Source organism: Pelodiscus sinensis, chromosome 1 (assembly GCF_049634645.1).
Source record: "Pelodiscus sinensis isolate JC-2024 chromosome 1, ASM4963464v1, whole genome shotgun sequence".
Classification (NCBI taxonomy): Eukaryota; Metazoa; Chordata; order Testudines; family Trionychidae; genus Pelodiscus; species Pelodiscus sinensis.
Window position 1 is genome coordinate 141967660 of NC_134711.1, and position 18798 is coordinate 141986457.

The 18798-nt window shown below is 46.8% G+C and overlaps 1 protein-coding gene across 6 annotated transcripts in view; it reads right to left on the reverse strand.

Moving 5' to 3' along the window:
• The window catches only part of STXBP5L (syntaxin binding protein 5L), a 456584-nt gene that overhangs the window by 237628 nt on the left and 200158 nt on the right, over nucleotides 1–18798 (reverse strand). For 5 of the 6 annotated variants that reach the window (XM_075905178.1, XM_075905171.1, XM_075905165.1 and 2 more), the window contains one exon: nucleotides 13589–13689. The exons of the other annotated variant lie outside the window; for it this stretch is intronic. In XM_075905178.1, the coding sequence (XP_075761293.1) occupies nucleotides 13589–13689 (101 nt within the window). The remainder of the gene's footprint in view (nucleotides 1–13588; nucleotides 13690–18798) is intronic. 6 annotated transcript variants of the gene reach the window in all.

The following is an 18798-nucleotide window of genomic DNA, read 5'->3' on the forward strand; positions in this document are numbered from 1 at the left end:
TAAAGGAAAACACTGGGGAATGCAGGGGCAACTTGTGGAGAGCTACATGACAGTCTCAAAAGAGGCCTTGCATAAAACTGTCCTGCAAGGCCTCTCTGAGGGTATGTCTACACTACCCTCCTAGTTCGAACTAGGAGGGTAATGTAGGCATACCGCACTTGCAAATGAAGCCTGGGATTTGAATTTCCCGGGCTTCATTTGCATAAGCGGGGAGCCGCCATTTTTAAAACCCCGCTGGTTCGAACCCCGTGCAGCGCGGCTACACGGGGCACGAACTAGGTAGTTCGAACTAGGCTTCCTAGTTCGAACTACCGTTACTCCTCGTGAAATGAGGAGTAACGGTAGTTCGGAATAGGAAGCCTAGTTCGAACTACCTAGTTCGTGCCCCGTGTAGCCGCGCTGCACGGGGTTCGAACCAGCGGGGTTTAAAAAATGGCGGCTCCCCGCTTATGCAAATGAAGCCCGGGAAATTCAAATCCCGGGCTTCATTTGCAAGTGCGGTATGCCTACATTACCCCGCTAGTTCGAACTAGCGGGGTAGTGTAGACATACCCTTATTCATGCTGCCCCTTGCTGTGCTCTCCTGATTGCACTGGTGTCTGACTACTCAAACTCTCTAGCTAGGCACTCTTCCTCAGCCCCCACCCTGCCAGATGAGTTACCCCCTTGGTCTTGCACAGGTTATGGAGCACACAACAGGCTGCCACCACAAAGGGAATATTGAGTTCACTGAGGCTCAAGCAAGTAAGGAGACTCATGAACCTAACCTTTAAATGTCCAAAGGGGAATTCCACCACCATTCTGCACTTGCTCAGCTTGTTATTGAACTCCTTCTTGCTCAGGTCCAAGCTGCCCATGTAGGGATTCATGAGACAGGGGAACAAGAGGTAGGCTGGGTGGCCAAGGATCACTACTGGTATTTCCACATCTCTAACTCCGTCTGGTCAGGGGAAAAAGTTCTGGCATGCATGTTTCAGAAGAGGCAGGAGTTCTGAAATACAGGCAGTCCCCGACTTACGCGGATCCGACTTACGTCGGATCCGCACTTACGAACAGAGCTTTCTCGCCCCGGAAGTCGGGGTGAGAAAGCCCCGTTCGTAAGCTGCTCCGGTGCCCCTGGTCTGCTGGAGACCGTCTCCAGCAGACCAGGGGCACCGGGCGGGTTCCCGCGCTTCTGAGGCTTTGCCAGAGCAAAGCCTTGGAAGCGCGGGAACCGCTGCTGCTGCCACTTGGGTGCCGGTGCCTGTGGTCTGCTGGGGACCGTCCCCAGCAGACCACAGGCACCGGGACCCAAGCGGCAGCAGCGGGCGGGTTCCTGCGCTTCTGAGGCTTTGCCAGAGCAAAGCCTCAGAAGCGCGGGAACCCCCGCTGCTGCCGCATGAGACCCGGTGCCTGTGGTCTGCTGGGGACGGTCCCCAGCAGACCACAGGCACCCGGACTGAAGCCGCAGCCGCGGGGGGGTCCCGCGCCTCTGAGGCTTTGCCAGAGCAAAGCCTCAGAGGCGCGGGGAACCGCCGCTGCTGCCGCTTCAGTCAAAGCGGCAGCAGCGGCGGTTCCCCGCGCCTCTGAGGCTTTGCTCTGGCAAAGCCTCAGAGGCGCGGGACCCCCCCGCGGCTGCGGCTTCAGTCCGGGTGCCTGTGGTCTGCTGGGGACCGTCCCCAGCAGACCACAGGCATCCAGACTGGAGCGGCAGCAGCGGCGGTTCCCCGCGCCTCTGAGGCTTTGCTCTGGCAAAGCCTCAGAGGCGCGGGACCCCCCGCGGCTGCGGCTTCAGTCCGGGTGCCTGTGGTCTGCTGCGGACGGTCCCCAGCAGACCACAGGCACCCTGACTGAAGCCGCAGCCGGGGGGGGGGGGGGTCCCGCGCCTCAGAGGCTTTGCCAGAGCAAAGCCTCAGAGGCGCGGCACCCCGCTGCCGCTGCGGCTCTGCTCCCCGTGTCCCTGGTCTGCTGGGGGGGGGGGGGGCGCAGCTAGTGTGCTCCCCCCCCCCAGCAGACCAGGCTTTTGTTTTGGACTCTGGGGCAGAGCAGCTGGGGCACTGCCAATTGGTCCTGCAGCGCCCGTGGGCACTACTGGACCAACCCGGCAGCACCCCAGCTGCTCTGCCCCAGGTCCTGATTCAGCCGCTGCTGGTCAGTTTCAGCAGCGGCTGAATCAGGACGTCTGGGGCAGAGCAGATGGGGTGCTGCTGGGTTGGTCCAGTAGCACCCCAGCTGCTCTGCCCCAGGCGTCCCCAAGTCAGCTTCTGCTGAAACTGACCAGCGCTGACTACAGGAAGCCCCAGGCAGAGTTGCTCTGCCCCGGGCTTCCTGGAATCAGCTGCTGATCAGTTTCAGCAGCAGCTGACTTGGGGACGCCTGGGGTTCTTAAGTTGATTCTGTATGTAAGTCAGAACTGGCGGTCAGTTTCAGCAGTGTCTGAATCTGGACGCCAGTTCCGACTTACATACAGATTCAACTTAAGAACAAACCTACAGTCCCTATCTTGTACGTAACCCGGGGACTGCCTGTATGCAGATGTCATGCACCTTTCCCGACTATCCGACATTGATGACTGCAGTTAGGGAAGCCCATTGCAACAGCACCATCCATTATGGTGTCCACGATTCCCAGAGTCCTGATCCTCTGTAGCAGAAGGCCTTGGCTACTTGTATGACAATAGCCCCAACCATAGATTTCCCCACTCTGAACTGATTCCCAACTGAGCAGTAGCTGTCTGGCATAGCAAGCTTCCAGAGGGCAATTGCCATGTGCTTCTCCACAGTCAGAGCAGGTCTCATTTGGGTATTATGGTGCCTCAAGGCAGGGGGGTAAGCCATTCGCAGAGTTCCAAGAATGTGACTTTCCACGTGCGGAAGTTCTGCAGCCACTACTGATTGTCTCATGTCTGCACCACAATATAGTCCCACCTGTCTGAGTTTGTCTCACAGCATCAGTACTGGCACTACACTGTGCTCAGAGCATTGACTGGCAGGTGCGCTAACAAGAGTGGCAGGCCTTGTCTGAGCAGCGCCTCCACGCCACACCAAGCTTCATCCTTGTCCTCTTCCAGGTAGAGCAACATGCATACACTCTTAAAGTACAGCGCCGTTAGGTGCACCATGACACACATGAGCATGACAATGCTCTCCTGTAAAGTGGGCTCCAGCTCACATTACTATGTCATCCAAATGAGTGACCAGGGAACCAAAATGCACAAGCACACTGCCTCCCCTTTATCTAATGCAAGGTGGGAGGGAATAGATGACTGCCTTAAGGGATGCTGTCGACATAAGCCCCTCTAGCCACCCGCTGCAGAGTTTTGGACCCAGCTGACATTGTGACCAGCTTTTTTTATTTTCCCTGCATAACTTAAATTAATTGCATTCCCCTCGGGAATTCTATTCCTGAGGCAGCTCTTAAAGAAGCCGCAACTGCATTTCGGTCCCCGGTAGTTGTCCCCCCCTCACCCCCCAATAACTTCCCCTGCCCCCAGAGTACCAGCACCTTTTTTCTTACAAAAAAAGCACTGACCATGACCATAGCCCAGAATGCAAAGCTGCCCATGGTGCCTTGTTCTCTGAGCCAAAGGCAGGATCCCTAATGGGAATGCACTACTTCAGACTACATTTCATTCTTTTCTGTGGACACAAACCTTTGACTTTGCAAAATCAGATAGTAGGAATTCAAGCACATTAGATTCAACCTTATTTTGTAATGCAAATGTCCCCATAGTAGAGTAAGTTATAGTATTAACTGTAAAATTCCATACTATCAAATACTCGAGTGCAAATTTATCCTTAATTCTAATTTTCAAGTCTTCATTTTTGCTGTTACTATAAGGTACTTGAAAGTAAAGATTTTTATCCTTAAATTACTGTTTTGTACTCTCAACCTCAGCTTCACCTTAAAAAAACTACTGCATGAGAATTTCTTTTATTTTTAATACAGGTCAAACCTCCCTTGTCTGGCACCTTTGGGACTTGAGTGGTCCTGAACTAGAGAGTTTACTGGACAAGGGGAGGTCAAGGTTCCCTACTTGGTTGTCAGTGCTGGTCCCAGCTGGAGCTGTGCCCCCTGCCGCTGCGCCACTGTCTCCAGGCCCCCAAGAGGCCAGCCCTCACCAGCCCCGGACAGAGGCTGGCCCTGCTGCTTCCAGCCCCGGCTGGTGCTGCACCCCCCACTGAGCTGGCTCAGGCTGCGCACCCAGCAGCTGGCCCCACCACCAGCCATGACCGAGGCTGCGCCCCCATCTCCCCTAAAGCAACAGCCCCAAATGAGGCTGTTTCCCCCACTACGCCAGCCCACAGGGGCTGTACTTCCCACTGCCCACCCAGCCCAGGCTGTGCATCAGAATCTGGCCAGCTGGGGATCTCTAGCCCAGATGATGTCAGACTAGAGTCCCAGATTTTAGAGATTCGACTTGTACTACCATAGTACTAGAAAGAAGAGAGGATATAAGTCAAGTTCCTTCTAGTATTTCATAGCTCTTAACCAATCTTTAACCAGAAGGAATAGCAGGGTTCCTCCTGGTTAAATTCATAAGCCAGACACTCCAGCTGATAAGAACAAATGGCAGTCTCTGCCCTAAAAGGAAGTTACTCACCCTGTTCAGTAACGACTATACTTCAAGATGTGTGTCTGCATGGCTGCTCCACTGTCGGTGACAGGTCATCCTGAAGCCACAGATTGGAGCTTTTCAAGCAGTTGTCAGTTGGACCACGTATACACAAAAAGGCACTTCTGGCATTCATGCCTTAGTGCCTCTCGCACACACGCATGGCCCAACCTTCCCTCAGTTCCTCCTCTATGCCTGAGTAGCTAGGACTTCGAGTAGAGGGGAGGAGGCAGTGTCATGGAGCACCCACCGGGACACACATCTTGAAGAACAGTCATTACAGGCAGTCCCCGGGTTACGTACAAGATAGGGACTGTAGGTTTGTTCTTAAGTTGAATTTGTATGTAAGTCGGAACTGGTACATATTGTAGGGGAAACTCTAGCCAAACATTTCTCCAGAGCTCAGTTTTATTCTCCCACACCTCACTTCCCTCAGTCCTTTATTCTCAAGCTGAGGTGTCTGCTGAGAAAAGCCGCTCTGCGTCTCCCTGGTCTGCTGGGGGGGGACGCTAGCTTTGCGTCTCCCTGGTCTGCTGGGGGGAAGCAGCTAGTGCAGGGTTGCCTCACCCCGTTTGTAAGTAGGGATCCGATGTAAGTCGGATCCATGTAACCCGGGGACTGCCTGTACTGCACAGGGTGAATAACTTCCTTTTCTTCGAGTGATTTCTGTGTGGGTGCTCCACAGTTGGTGACTACAAAGCTGTGCCTAATATGGATGGTGGGATTCGGAGTCACTGCTTGGCAGTCGAGGATAGTACCGCTGTAGCCACCGCTAATCTGATGCTAATTGAGGCATGATGGCATAGTGCCTGGCAAAAGAATGGTCAGATGACCAAGTGGCTGCCCAGTAGATGTCCTTGAGGGCAACATTGTTCAGGAAAGCCATGGAAGTTACGGGTGGAATGTGCTCTTGGAGGAACCGTCAATGATTTATTGCAGATAGAATAGCATTGAAGTATGCAAGATGATATCCATTTAGAAATGCACTGGGCTGAGATTCGTGTACCTTGGAATGCTCTGCAACAAACACGAAGAGGTGTTGTGATCCTTACCCTTGATAAGTTGTCCAGGTCCATTTTTTCCCTCTGAAGCATCTTGCAACATCCACTGTCGGAAGAAAGGGTATGGCTTGACCCAATGTGGCCATTTTCATGAACTGGTCTTGTACCAGTTCAAGTCCTAGCTACCAGGAGTATAATGGAACAGCTTTCTGGCACTTCTGCTGCCTGGGGACAACCAGGGGTGAAGGTAAGTACGGGGACATACCAGTACACAGCCTGAAGTGGTCGGGATCCTGGGCAAAGGGGCTGACTCTGGGCACCCAAAAGAGATGGGACCTCAACTGAAGGAGCAGCCTAGGGGCCAGATTCCTGCTGCAAGCCCTTCACGGCCACTGCTTCTGTGGGTGGGCAAGAGCCCTGCCCAGGGTTACAGTGGAAGCATACAAGAGACCCTGGGCTCCAGTGGTGATTTGAAGGGCTCAGTGTTCCTACCCTGGATCTGGCCAGCGCTGCTGTAGTAGCAATAGCTGGGAGACTTAGGTACTTTTAAATCACTGAGCCCCAGGAGAGCTGCCCCTTTTGCTTCTCCCTGTTGGTGGCCCTGCCAATGGAGTCCAGCAGCACTGCTACTGAAAAACAAGGTATAATAGTACATAAACTCAGTATTTTCTGAAGATCAGGCAACTTTCATTTAAGTGGATTTAACTGCATTGGAGTTCAAGCTTGAAAACTGTGTGTGGTATTTCTCAATATAAGAAACATATCCCAAATAAACCATATAATTATAGAAGCAAATAAAGAGAATTTATCTTAACACTACTCTAGGAGTAAAATTTAAAATTTTATGGTAACATCCTAGAAGCCATCATGTTTGGGAGCTTTGTAGTGCTAAGTGCTATACTAACATAAAGAAGACATCACTTCCTGTCCCAGAGAGCTTGCTGTCTGAAATATAAGTCTGGCACCTGTGTCAAGTGGGCTGGGATGGCAGGGTGGAAAACAGGGTAACAAAAATAATAGTATGCTCGCAATTCTTTGCAAAGCATCAGAAGCACTTCTCAGCTTTGCAAACTATCAGATACCATCATGAGAGGAGTATAATTAACTTTATTTTATATATGAAGTAACAAGAGTTATTTGAGTAATTCCTTGTCTGACTTTTTACAATGCTATGAGGACAATCATCCCAGTAGGATTTTAAGTACTTGTGCAGTAGGTTTTATCTGAAGGGATGGTGGTGATCTGAACACTGACTCCACTTTCATGACCTCAGATATTCAGTTTAAGTATACATGATGGTTGGAGTGGCTGCTTTTTTTAAACTGTATCAGTTCACTCATTCTCTTTCAAGTGCTTGTCTGTGTGTGTTCGATTCTGGTAGACTAGCACTTCATGTGCTCATGATTAGAATTTTTTGCCCAGTAGTGTGTTGGATCATACCTGTGCCCTGCCCTTGTTCCTCCTCTCCCCAACCTCAAACCTGAGGTCATAAAGGACGGAGCAAAGCTAAATGACCCTCAATTCCTTCTTCCCACCTTTGGATGCATACATTTAATTTGAGCCTCCATTATAGGGGTTGTTTTTTTTTAAAAAAAGTTTCCAAGCAGCTTTGCAGGAATTTCATTTATGAACACTCTGTGTAGTTTCTGTTTAACTAGCTTGGTCATTCTTGTGTAGTTCCCTATTGACATTAAGTGTTACTGAAGTGGACTTTTGTTTCCCTCCTTCCCCACAAGGACATTATATTTAATTACATTATGGTTGCTATTATGGAGGAGTTCAGCTATATTCACATCTTGGACCAGATCCTGCATGCCACTTCGGACTAAATCTAGAATTGCTTCTCCCCTTGTGGGTTCCAGGACAAGTTGCTCCAAGAAGCAGTCATGTAGAAATATCTAGACATTTTTACTCTGCATCCAGTCCTGAGGTGACATATACCCAGTTAAAATGGGGATAGTTGAAATCTCCTATTATTGTTGAAGGTTTTGAGAAGACTCTACTTATGCTACACTGCTGACATTTCATCATCTGGCCCTACAGGAAGGAGACCCTGGAAGAATTCCACAGGGATTTTAACAACTGCTACCCCACCATCAACCTTAGCTTGGACCAGTCCACACGAGAGATTGTAGCCAGACAGGAAACTCTCCCCCCCCTCCCCGTAACATCCATCTTTGCTTGCCTGGAAGCATACAGGGCACACAAAGCAGTAAAATCAGCATAGTCTTTGATGCCTTGACAGAAGGCCCAGATATGCTGGCTGCTGTGACCCTGGATGGCTGTAAACAAAGATACGCCAATTGTTGACCTCGAGGCTGCGAGAACTGCCTTGACTGAAACCCATATTGATACGAACACACACTTGTCCGGAGGAGGAATCTCTCACCCAGTAAAGAATGTCCAGTACTCACAATTTAGTTATCTCTCTTGCAAGTGTAAATTAACTTGAAACTTCCTTGTAAGAACTGGTGTCACAAAGACAGACCAACACAATTTGGCATCTTAGATAAGAAAGAGGATATGGGCCCCTATGGGTATAAAGATGGGTCCAGCAGCACACTTACTCTGAGCGTCAATCTACCATCTATCTGGTGGTCGGGTTAGGTGATTGGCCTCCCAAGGTTCCACGGGGACGCCCATCTCGTATTCGTCTTTCCTAGGAATTGAGGGACCGGCCCTGGCCTGACACGCTGGAGTCGAGAGGCACAGAAGGGGGTAAAAATTGTACCTGTATGTGTCCTTTGTCTTAAATGTACACATAGACTTAGAGCTCTTTAAAGATTAAGCTGTCACTGGTACCATTATTTCTATTTTCTATCTTTAATTTTCTTTGTAACCATTTTTAAGATCTATATTTGCTAGCAGTTAAGAAATAGAGTAATAGCCATTGTAACCATAGGATTTATAAGCTTCTTTAATAAACCTGTAACTGTTTAAGCTTTAACCTGATTGCTTCAGTTGCTGTAATAGAACCAAGCACAATTTAAAAGAACTCCAGCCAGTCATAAGGGACAGATACAGACAGAGCTGGGCATTTGGATCATGTCGCTTCCAGAGGACAGATCCGTAGGGGCATCTCTCAGCCTTCCCTAGGCTGCCCGCTGTGAAGGGATCATGTATCCTAGCAGTCAAAGTCTGAAGTGTAATAAGCTCTCCCTGTAAACTCTGGGGCGTCTGTCAGCCTGTTGGCTGCCCACCGTGAAGGGACCTGGTCCTAGCGGTCAAAGACACGGACATTAAACTTCTCGGGGCACCCGTCAGCCTCCCTAGGCTTCCTGCTGCGATGGGACCTTGTGTCCCAGCAGTTGAAGACTCGGGTATAACATACACACACACACTGCCCTGACCATCAGCTGACAGAGATCCACGTCCTTGACACTACAGTACAATTACATTATTGCCACGTTTCCACCACCCATACCAGAAACCTACCAACCGTTACACTTACCTACACGACTCTTCCTCCCAAGACACGTTTCCCAACTGTTTATATCCAGGCCCTAAAATACTACTGGATTGGCTCTAATCCCACAGAGACAAACACCCACAGGATCTAGATCAAGCATTCTTAAAACTAAAATACCCACCCAGAGAAGTAAAAAAAACAGATGACAGAGCCAGACGAATACCCAGGCCTATGCTTCTTCAAGACTGGCCCTACAAAGAAAACAACATAATTCTACTTGTTATCACCTACAGTCCCCAACTTAAACCCTTCCTATGTATTATCAACCATCTGCAACCTATCTTGGAAAATGACCCCTCTCTCACACAGGCCTTGGGAGACAGACCAATTCTCACCTACAGACCCCCTAAACTCAAACAAATTCTTTCCAACAATCACATAACACAGGCCCATCATAATCATCCAGGAGCCCACCCCTGCAATCAACTCCGGTGCCAACTCAGTCCACTCTGTACTGAAAAGGTAACAGAAATCCTGTTGGAGAACATTTTCACTTGCCCGGGCACTCAAATGGATCTCAAAAGTTTCTGTATTACAAGCCAATATCAAAAACCTGCTTGACAGGGAAGCTGCAGAACAATTTCATTTACGAGTTTGGTACTTACAATAGAGGTTTAAACTAAGACCTTAACTGGATTACCCACAACATTTCACACCCTAATGACGTAACAGGCCAAACCTCAAGTACTTATGAGCACTTAGAACCCTATCAGCTATTCTTTTCCCATTTTTTTCCTCCTTTCCTTTCCCTCCCTTCCCCCTCCCCTCTCTTTCTCTGCTGTTTATTTGGAACTTTGACTCCTTAAACTCCATTCATCTGAGGAAGTGGGTTGTGCCCACGAAAGATCAGGATACAATTTACATTTTGTGTTAGTCTCTAAGGTTCTCCAGGATTATTTGTTGGGTTTTTAAATTTTTTTTCTTACCTAGCAACCTAAAGTTGACCTACAGGATCTTTCTTTTTTCCTTTCTCTATATCAGGGGTTCTCAGCCTTTTTCCTTCTGAGCCCTTCTCTCCCAACATGCTATAAAAACTCCATAGCCCAGCTGTATCCTGACAACTGATTTTCTGTATATAAAAGCCAGGGCTAGCATTAAGGGGCGGCAAGCAGAACAACTGCCCAAGACCCCCACACCAAAGGGAACAAAACAAAATTAAGTTGCTCAGGATTTGGCTTCAATCCTGAGTGGTGGGGCTCAGTGCCTGGACCGCAGTCTCGTGTGGCAAGGCTTTGGGTTTCTGTCCTGGACTCTAGCAAGTCTAATGTTGGTCATGCCTTGCAGATCCTCTGAAACCTGCTCACAGACCCCCAGGGGGCTCTGAATCACTGATGAAGAACCACTGCCCTATATGACTGGAACTTTCATGTACTACAACCGCTTGCTCCTCCCAAGCACTCAACAGTAAGTCTCTCTGGATGTCTTCAGAGTTCTACAACCTTCTCACACAAACGAAAAAGGTAATAAATGGCAATAATCTTTGTTGACACAGAGTTAAAGCTGCCCTAAAACACTGTTTGGAAAAACTCAAATATCAGAAAACCGGAAATTGAAAGTTAAGTTATATGCCCATGTAACCTAAACTCTGTCCTCTCAGAGATAACCCAATGGGCTCGTCTACACTGGCCCCTTTTCTGAAAGGGGCATGTTAATTTCACAGGTCGTAATAGGGAAATCCGTGGGGGATTTAAATATCCCCCGCGGCATTTAAATAAAAATGTCCGCTGCTTTTTTCCAGCTTTTAGAAAAGCCGGAAAAGAGCGTCTACACTGGCCCCGATCCTCCGGAAAAAAGCCCTTTTCCGGAGGATCGGGGCCTGTGTAGACGCTCTTTTCCGGCTTTTCTAAAAGCTGGAAAAAAGCAGCGGACATTTTTATTTAAATGCCGCGGGGGATATTTAAATCCCCCACGGATTTCCCTATTACGACCTGTGAAATTAACATGCCCCTTTTGGAAAAGGGGCTATTGTAGACGTAGCCAATATGTTCACATTCCTGCAGTCTACTTTTTCATTGTGCAGGAAGGGAGCTACCCGTTTCTAGTCTACCCTCAAAAACTTTGTGTACTCTCCTGACAGAATATCACACTTGTGAAACTTAACCACTTCACACTTACAGGATACCAAGTGAATTGGGCTCAACCACCATTCAAGGGCAAGGAATCCCAGATTGCAGCCCACATGAAGATGGGGCAGGGAGAGAGGCCCAGATTGCCCTAGAAGGGCAAAGGGTCCCCAAATATTGGCAGACAGACAGAAGGAGAAAACATGGGGCAAAACACCCCTGCCAGCACTCTCCCCAGTCTCCTTCCCAGTGTCCTTCTAGATCACCTGAGTGACCTAATTCCTCTCACCTCTGCTACCATTCATCCTCATTTACCCTCCCCTCATAGTCCCCCCTCTCTTCAATGCAACCCCAAATCCTTCTTATTCTTATTCCCTCCACTCCAGCATCCTAAAATGTCCCTTTCTTGCCAGTAAACATTTATGTTTCTTTTGGAGGGGAGGGGGAACAGGGGAAAGGTAATCAAAGTACTTGCTCTCAAAAAAAAAAAAATCAAACCACCGCCTGACAGACAGTTCTTATCACTGTAATTCTGATCTTTTCAAGATTTCCGCACAAAGTGCAACTTAAACTGACACAAAAGGTTAGGTATAAAGGACTACTGCTTAGTCCCTTGGGATATCCAGCTAGTAACAGAATTCAGCCTTTAAAATTTTTTTAACTCTGTTCATGCATTCTGGGAATAATCTGTTTGACATATGAACTTCAAAACTGCTTGGTACCTGACAAATGGGAGAAGCAAAATCTTTTTCAAATAATGTTATTTGTTTGATTCCTTTCTAAAGAGCTGCTGGGTACCCCACATTCTACTGGGGTAGCCTTCAAGCACTGGAGATCCTAGTGCAATGTTAAGAGCCAGGGTTTGAGCTCTGTGCACAAAAAAGGAATTGCCAGAATAAGTCAACTTCAAGAAAAGCTGCCCACCCCCACTCTTACTGCTCCCTCCCCTCTCATGGGGTATTTTAGGAATCACTTGATTCAACAGCTACCTCTGCATGAGGCACACCAATATCAAGGCAATCCCAGTAACCATAAAATTTTAGACAATTTAGAACAGTCAAAATTTAAGCTCTGCTATAATCCTTCCTCTACCTGCAGCTCTAAATGATGTCACTATGAGTTACACATTCACCATCTCTGAAAATACAGACATATTTAAAAGTGGCTAATAGATAGGTAGCTAAATTTGAAAAACTTTACCACTGATTTAAGCTATTTTGTCTTGAAACTTCTAATTAGCCATTCACAAAGCAAAACTAATCATGAAAGCAAATCTCTGAATCATCTTAGATTTACATATCATAATTATATTACACACCAACATTATTATATTAATGTACCAGTATTTATTGTAAAATAATAGTACATGTTGAAAATTGGATTCTACATCGTTACACAGTAGAGGAAAATGCTGAATGAAAATTCTTTAAATACAGGAATTATTGTGTGAAGGACTTATGGCCTGTGTTGTGTAGTATGTCACAATAGAAGATTGTAGCAGTCTTTCCTGTCCTTAAAATGACCTGTTAGTTGTGCAAATTTGCACAATTAGATGGTCACAGAAGCTCATCTTTAGTGGGAAGTAGGGATGTTAAGTAGCGATTAATTTGCTAGTCAAGTAGTCGATAGAATTTCCATCAACTACTCGATAAGCACTTCTGCATTCTGCCTTTGAAATGTACAAGAGCTCCAGTGGGAGCCTAGGGCCAGCTGGAAGTCCCACTGACTCCAGGCTCCACCTTGTGCTTCCCCTTTGAAATGCACTGGAGTCCCCAGCGGGGGGTCCTGTGCATTTCAAAGAGGAACCACCGCATGGAGCCTGGGGTCAGTGGGACCCCAGGCTGACCCCAGGCTCCATGCAGTGCTTTATCTTTGAAATGCACAAGAGCCCCCTCTGGGGACTCTTGTACATTTCAAAGCTGGCACTCCACGTGGAGCCTGGGGTCAGCTGGGGAGTCCCAAGCTGATCCCGGGCTCCACCCGGCATTTCAAAGCAGCAGCGCATAGACTCCATGCGGCGCTGTCACTTTTAAGTACCCCCATCTCCCTCCCTTGCTGCCTCTATCTGAGAGAGGCAGCGGGGAGGAGGGGAAACAACTAGTCGATTATCCTGTTAACTATCCGATAAGCATTTGCTTATCAGATATCAGATAGTCAACTAGTCCTTTACAACCCTAATGGGAAGCAGAAATAGATTCTATAGACTTGAGGGGTATTACTGCACCACAAACAGCACTCTGATGAATCATGTTGTTTGTAAGCTATATTTTAAAAGTTATAAATGAACAAAAACTTTCAAGGACATCAACTTCATCATTAAGTCTGCAAAATCCCCTCCCCCTACACACACAAAAAAAGGAACCCGTAGGCAAAACCAAATCCTTCCACCACTGATAGGTCAACAAAATCTAGCTAGTCAGTTTTTAAAATGACGTTTTTGTTTATTGTCAAACTGGCTTACCGTTCTCTGTTAAATTTCAGAGAATGAAGAATAGCCGGCCGTTTCTGTCTTAGGTTCCACAAATGAAGTGTGTCATCTGCACTTGCACTGACCAAGGCACCCTACAGCAATCAGAGACAGATCATGGTGGAATGTTATTCATTTGCATATTGAAAGGGAAGAATATTGAAGAATAAGACAAAGATTTGTAAGTAGACAGGAGTAAAACATCCGTGAAATACTTCCTTCCTTCTAAAAAAAAAAAAAAAAAATTACTCTGCGATAGCCATTACTTTGTTTTGGCTGATCTTTTACTAATTTAAAATATTCACATTTGAGCTGATGTGGAAAGTCAATATTTCATTCTAGTATTAAAGATGTGATATTAACTGTGTTTCTGATTGATAAATCAGGAAGAGTGCAGAAGAATAGGAATAAGAAGGGAGGATGTATTATCTAGAAAAGATGGGTTTGAAGGAGGCATTTGAAGCAAGGAGAATGTGCTTAGCACAACAGGAAAGAAAAACTAGCTTCCCCTGTTCAGTATTCCTACTTTTATCCCTATCCTCTTTCTTTGATGTGCTCTTCACATTCTTGATTTTGCATTTTCTGTGATCTTGGTCTGACTAACAGAAAATAACAGAAAATGCAAAATTCTTCATATTTTACTTCTTAAAATAATGCAATGTAATCATGCTGGTTTCAATTATTTTGGTAACTTACTTAAACAACAGTACAGTGGATGGAGAATGGGTTTGGGGAACACTGGAGGAAATCCCCAAATGCTCTCTAACAGGAATCTAGCTAGCATTGATGAACCTTTATTTGTAATTAATATTCAATAATTATATGCAGCCATATGCTTAGTATTACATCATAGGCAACTGAAGAGCAAGTGAGAACTGGAGATTCAAACTCACAATTTATGTAGACTAGTGACCATCTCTAGAAAGGTCAGTAGCAAACAGTTCATAGACCACAAGTGATAGGAATTTTTTACAGTCCAAAAGTTAAACCAGCTCTAATCACTAAAACAAGATAAGCATTTATAAGGCCATGCAATAAGGCTCCTTTTCACCACTCTTGTCAATGTAAAGGAGCCTTATAACTGTTACACCAGTTTTATACTCCTGGAGGAATTTACTAATCAGGCAGGTTGCTACATTCTGCTTTGCCTGAGGGGGCAGAGTCTGCCCCAAACCTACCTCCTCAGAAAAAACCCCCAAACCCTACCCCTCCATGCTGTCACACACACACATGCATGACCTTACCCTCCGCCCCAGCAGAGTTTTTACATCTTTACCAGTTGCTCTGGGCACTCAAACCGACCTGCCTGCACTGCTGGGAAGGGATTCATGACTGCTCTTGTGGTTTCCTTTTACTTCCCCCATCAGAAGTCATTTTTCTGCAGGGAAGCAAAGAAATCTGAGGAGGCTATGAATTCTGCACATGTGCAGTAATGCAGAATTTCCCTAGGAGGAGAAATCCTTCCTCAGTTAGAGGGCGGGCAGGAAATTCAGCCCAATTCCAGCTGCTATATCTCATCTGACTGGAAGAATCAGATGATTTCTGAGGAGCAACTGCAGGATAGAGCATGTGCTGCTACATGGACTCAGCAATCCCAAAGAAATGAGCTCATGGCAAGGGGAGAGGCCCAAGAAAAAAGCAAGTGCATGATCGCTATGGTATAGCATGCAAGAATCAGCCACTGCCCAACAGGAAGGAAGTGCTTTAATCTAGGTCTAAGAAGCCAGGCGGAAAATGTGACTGTTACAAGTAGAGTTCTCTTTAGGCACCCTGGATTTATATCACAGTCCCCATTAATTGTTCTTTTCAATCTGATATGCTGGCCCTTGCATCATTTCAATTCAATATAGTACAAGATAGGACAGTAACAAAGGGACTTGAAGGGTGTGATGTGGTCAAGAGTTGATAGAAAAGATGAAAAGCTCATCAATGTTTGGCCACAGTGGAGAAGCATGAACTAGAGATGAGAAGATTCAAAGTAATTAAGATAGGAAATGGCATGTGGGGACACCAGAAACATATTAAAGTTTCTTGGGCCCCAATCCATCCCTTCCCACCTGTAGTTCTGCCCTCATTCTGTCCCCTTCCATGTGAGCCTGCCCATTACTCCACCCCTTTCTGGCCCCTCCCCGAATCCCCACCTCTGATCCACTCGGGCCCCCACATTCTGACCCCAAAGCCAGAGAAGCTCTGTCTCACCACTGTGGCTCCAGGCTGCCCCAGCCCTTATGCTGCTACAGATTGCAAGAACTCCTCCAGTTCTGGTGTCACTGCAGGAGTCCCAGTCCTGGGTCTTGCCTTGCTTCCCCCTGGTTTCTGCAAGAGACTAGGCTGGGAGAGCACTGGGGGCTTCCCATGACTAGATGGCTACTGCTAGGGTTAGAGGCTGTGGGGCTCCCCGCTTCTCCTCTGTGCTCACCCAACGTTGCCACCTAGGAGCAGTGTCTGGGGTCACAGAGGCTTTTCCCATCTTAATGCTTGGGAGCAGGCTTGGGAGCATGGGGGAACCCTTCCTCCACTGCCATGCCTGGTTCGGCTGCCTGGGAACAGTTGGGGATGGAAGGTGCTTCCCCAGCCACCGTGCCACCCTGCCACCCAGCACTGCTGCCCAGGAGTGGGCTTAGGGCAGGGATAGGCAATAATTTTTGTAAAGGGGCCACTTCACCAATTCTAGTAGTGGTTGCCAGTAGGCTCCGCCCCCAGAAGGGGCAGGGCCTCAGGCAGAAGGGGTGGTTCCCGCTAGGTACAGCGTGCTCCTGGGAAAGGGGGAGCAGAGTCTCCACGGGCACACCGCGCTTAGGGGAACCAGCTGTTTTGAACAGCTGGCAGTTCCCTCTGGTGCTGCATGCCCCTGGTGGGAGAAGGAGACTTTGCGCACACCCCTGCCACTAGGCCCTGCTGGCCTGGAGATGGGGGACATGTGCAATGCCTCTCTCCCACACCCCTACCCCTGAGCCAATCAGGACCTGCACTCTCTGCCCATAGGTCCTGATTGGCCAGGGCAGCAGGGCGGGCTAGAGCAAACCGCTTGGCAGGCTGGATCCAGCCCACCTTTGGGTTAAGGTGTGGGTGCTTTCCTCGGCCACGCATGACTCTGGGGCCCTCCAATAGACCCCTGGAAATGGGCACCATAAGCACAGGGACAGTGGTCGACAATTGCAACCAAAATCCACCTTTTTAATAAACAGGAAGAAGTTATGTGACTTAAAGACTGGTTATGGAAGTATGGGGGAAAGGAAAGCTTATGGGCCTGGGGAACAGGAAGGAAAGTGGAGTTCTCAATCAAGGTAAGAAGGGAAGCAAGGTAAGAAGACTGGGGTTTGAGATGGTGGTTGAACATCTGTAGCTCTACCTCTGGCATCTATTCTTAGATATGAGTGCATACGGAAAGAGGTAAATCCAGAACTATCAGATTTGATATACTAGTTAAATCCATCAGAAAAGATAAACATGTATAAAGAATAGAAATAAGAGAGGACAGAGATCCAAGCTACAGAAAACCCTATAGATAAGGAAGTAAAGGAGCTAGTAAAGAAGACATTGAATGAATAGGCAGCAGGGGAATACATGATGCAGGGGAGCACAGAATGACAAAAGTTAAGGTCAGAAAGAAAGCAAGTGTGATTCATATGACAAAATGATGGCACACGTTTATTCACACATATACTTCAAAAGTCTTGCTAGTAAGTGGAAAAAAACATAGAAATAGAAATGTTTCATTCAGTTTGACTATGAGCATGTTTCCTTTAAACTCCATGTATAATTTATTTAGGTTATGTTTTATTTATTTACATGTTAAATACCTATGTTAAACTATCTAACTAAGATAGAAATGTAGCCGTGTTAGTCTGGGGTAGTTGAAGCAAAATGCAGGACAATGTAGCACTTTAAAGACTAACAAGATGGTATCACAAACATCCCACTCTCCCTACCTCTAATATCATCAATTCACAGACACTTACCTTCCTTCCTCCCCCCGCCCCTGCATCCCCCTCCTGTTCTGCAATGTGATTTGTCCTTTTCATATTTGTTCTTTTTTTTTAATTGTATCCTTTGGTATATATGGTTGTGACTACTTTCTTCCACTATTTGATCTGAGGAAGTGGGTCTGGCCCACGAAAGCTCATCATCTAATAAACCATCTTGTTAGTCTTTAAAGTGCTACATTGTCCTGCATTTTGTATCTAACTAAGAGTATGCTAAGGGCAGTTACACTTATAATTAAGGCTGCCTGAGACTTTCCATTTTAAAGCCCTATTTCAAATTGCATATAACTTCACCAAACATTAACTGTTCATGATGAAACATTCCTTGCCAGATGTTTGCCTCAGGCTGAGTTTTACTGAAAAGTTTCAGCTAAAATGATTCAGTCATTTTTCAGAACAAGATTAAGAAAAAAGTTGTTTTGCATATATTAACATGGTTGCGGGTTTTATTTGTTTGTTTTGTTTTTTGAGAACCTACAATGCTCCATGCTTTGGAACAGGAGCCTGAAGTTTGCCAGGATGTGGTCTATGTGTCAGGGATGTGCCTTTTGGCTTCCTCATGCTCAAATATAGCCAATTTGAGTGCCTTTCAAAATAATGACCAAAAAATAGGTTGCACATGCTCAGCAGAGATTTGTTAGTGTTTGGAAGCTACATTTTCTGAGATTCTGTCTGCACTAAGCAAGTGTCAACCCTTACAGCTCCTCCATGCTGACTGGACTGCGTATGTACAGTGTGCATCTCCCAGAGTGACCCAGTATACTCCATCTGTGGCTGCAGGGGATGAAGCTTATCTCTGTTGCTGCACTTCCCAGCTGCCAGGGTCTGCTGTGGCATCAGAACTTTCAGCAGATAAACATCTGTACTCAGTATTTCCTCTTCCTTCCGGGCCCTACACAATATGGAGAAAGAGGAAGCTGCCCTACTTCAATTGGGGGGGGGGGGGAAGGTTTAATACCCCATAATTAATAGTTATTATTAATAATAATTTCCAGAGTTAAGTTTCATTCAGGAGGTGGATCTCAAACCACTTGCTGTATAATTTATTAGGATCAGTTCTGATTATTCAGAGTACTCTGAGATGACTTTTCAGACAAGCAGAATTTTTTTTCTATTAGTGCCATTTCTGACAGATCCAAAAATGTAGGTTGCATATATGCAGTTTGCTCTCTGTTCAGTATTTAATATCCCTATATAAAGGCCCTGATTTTACCAGCC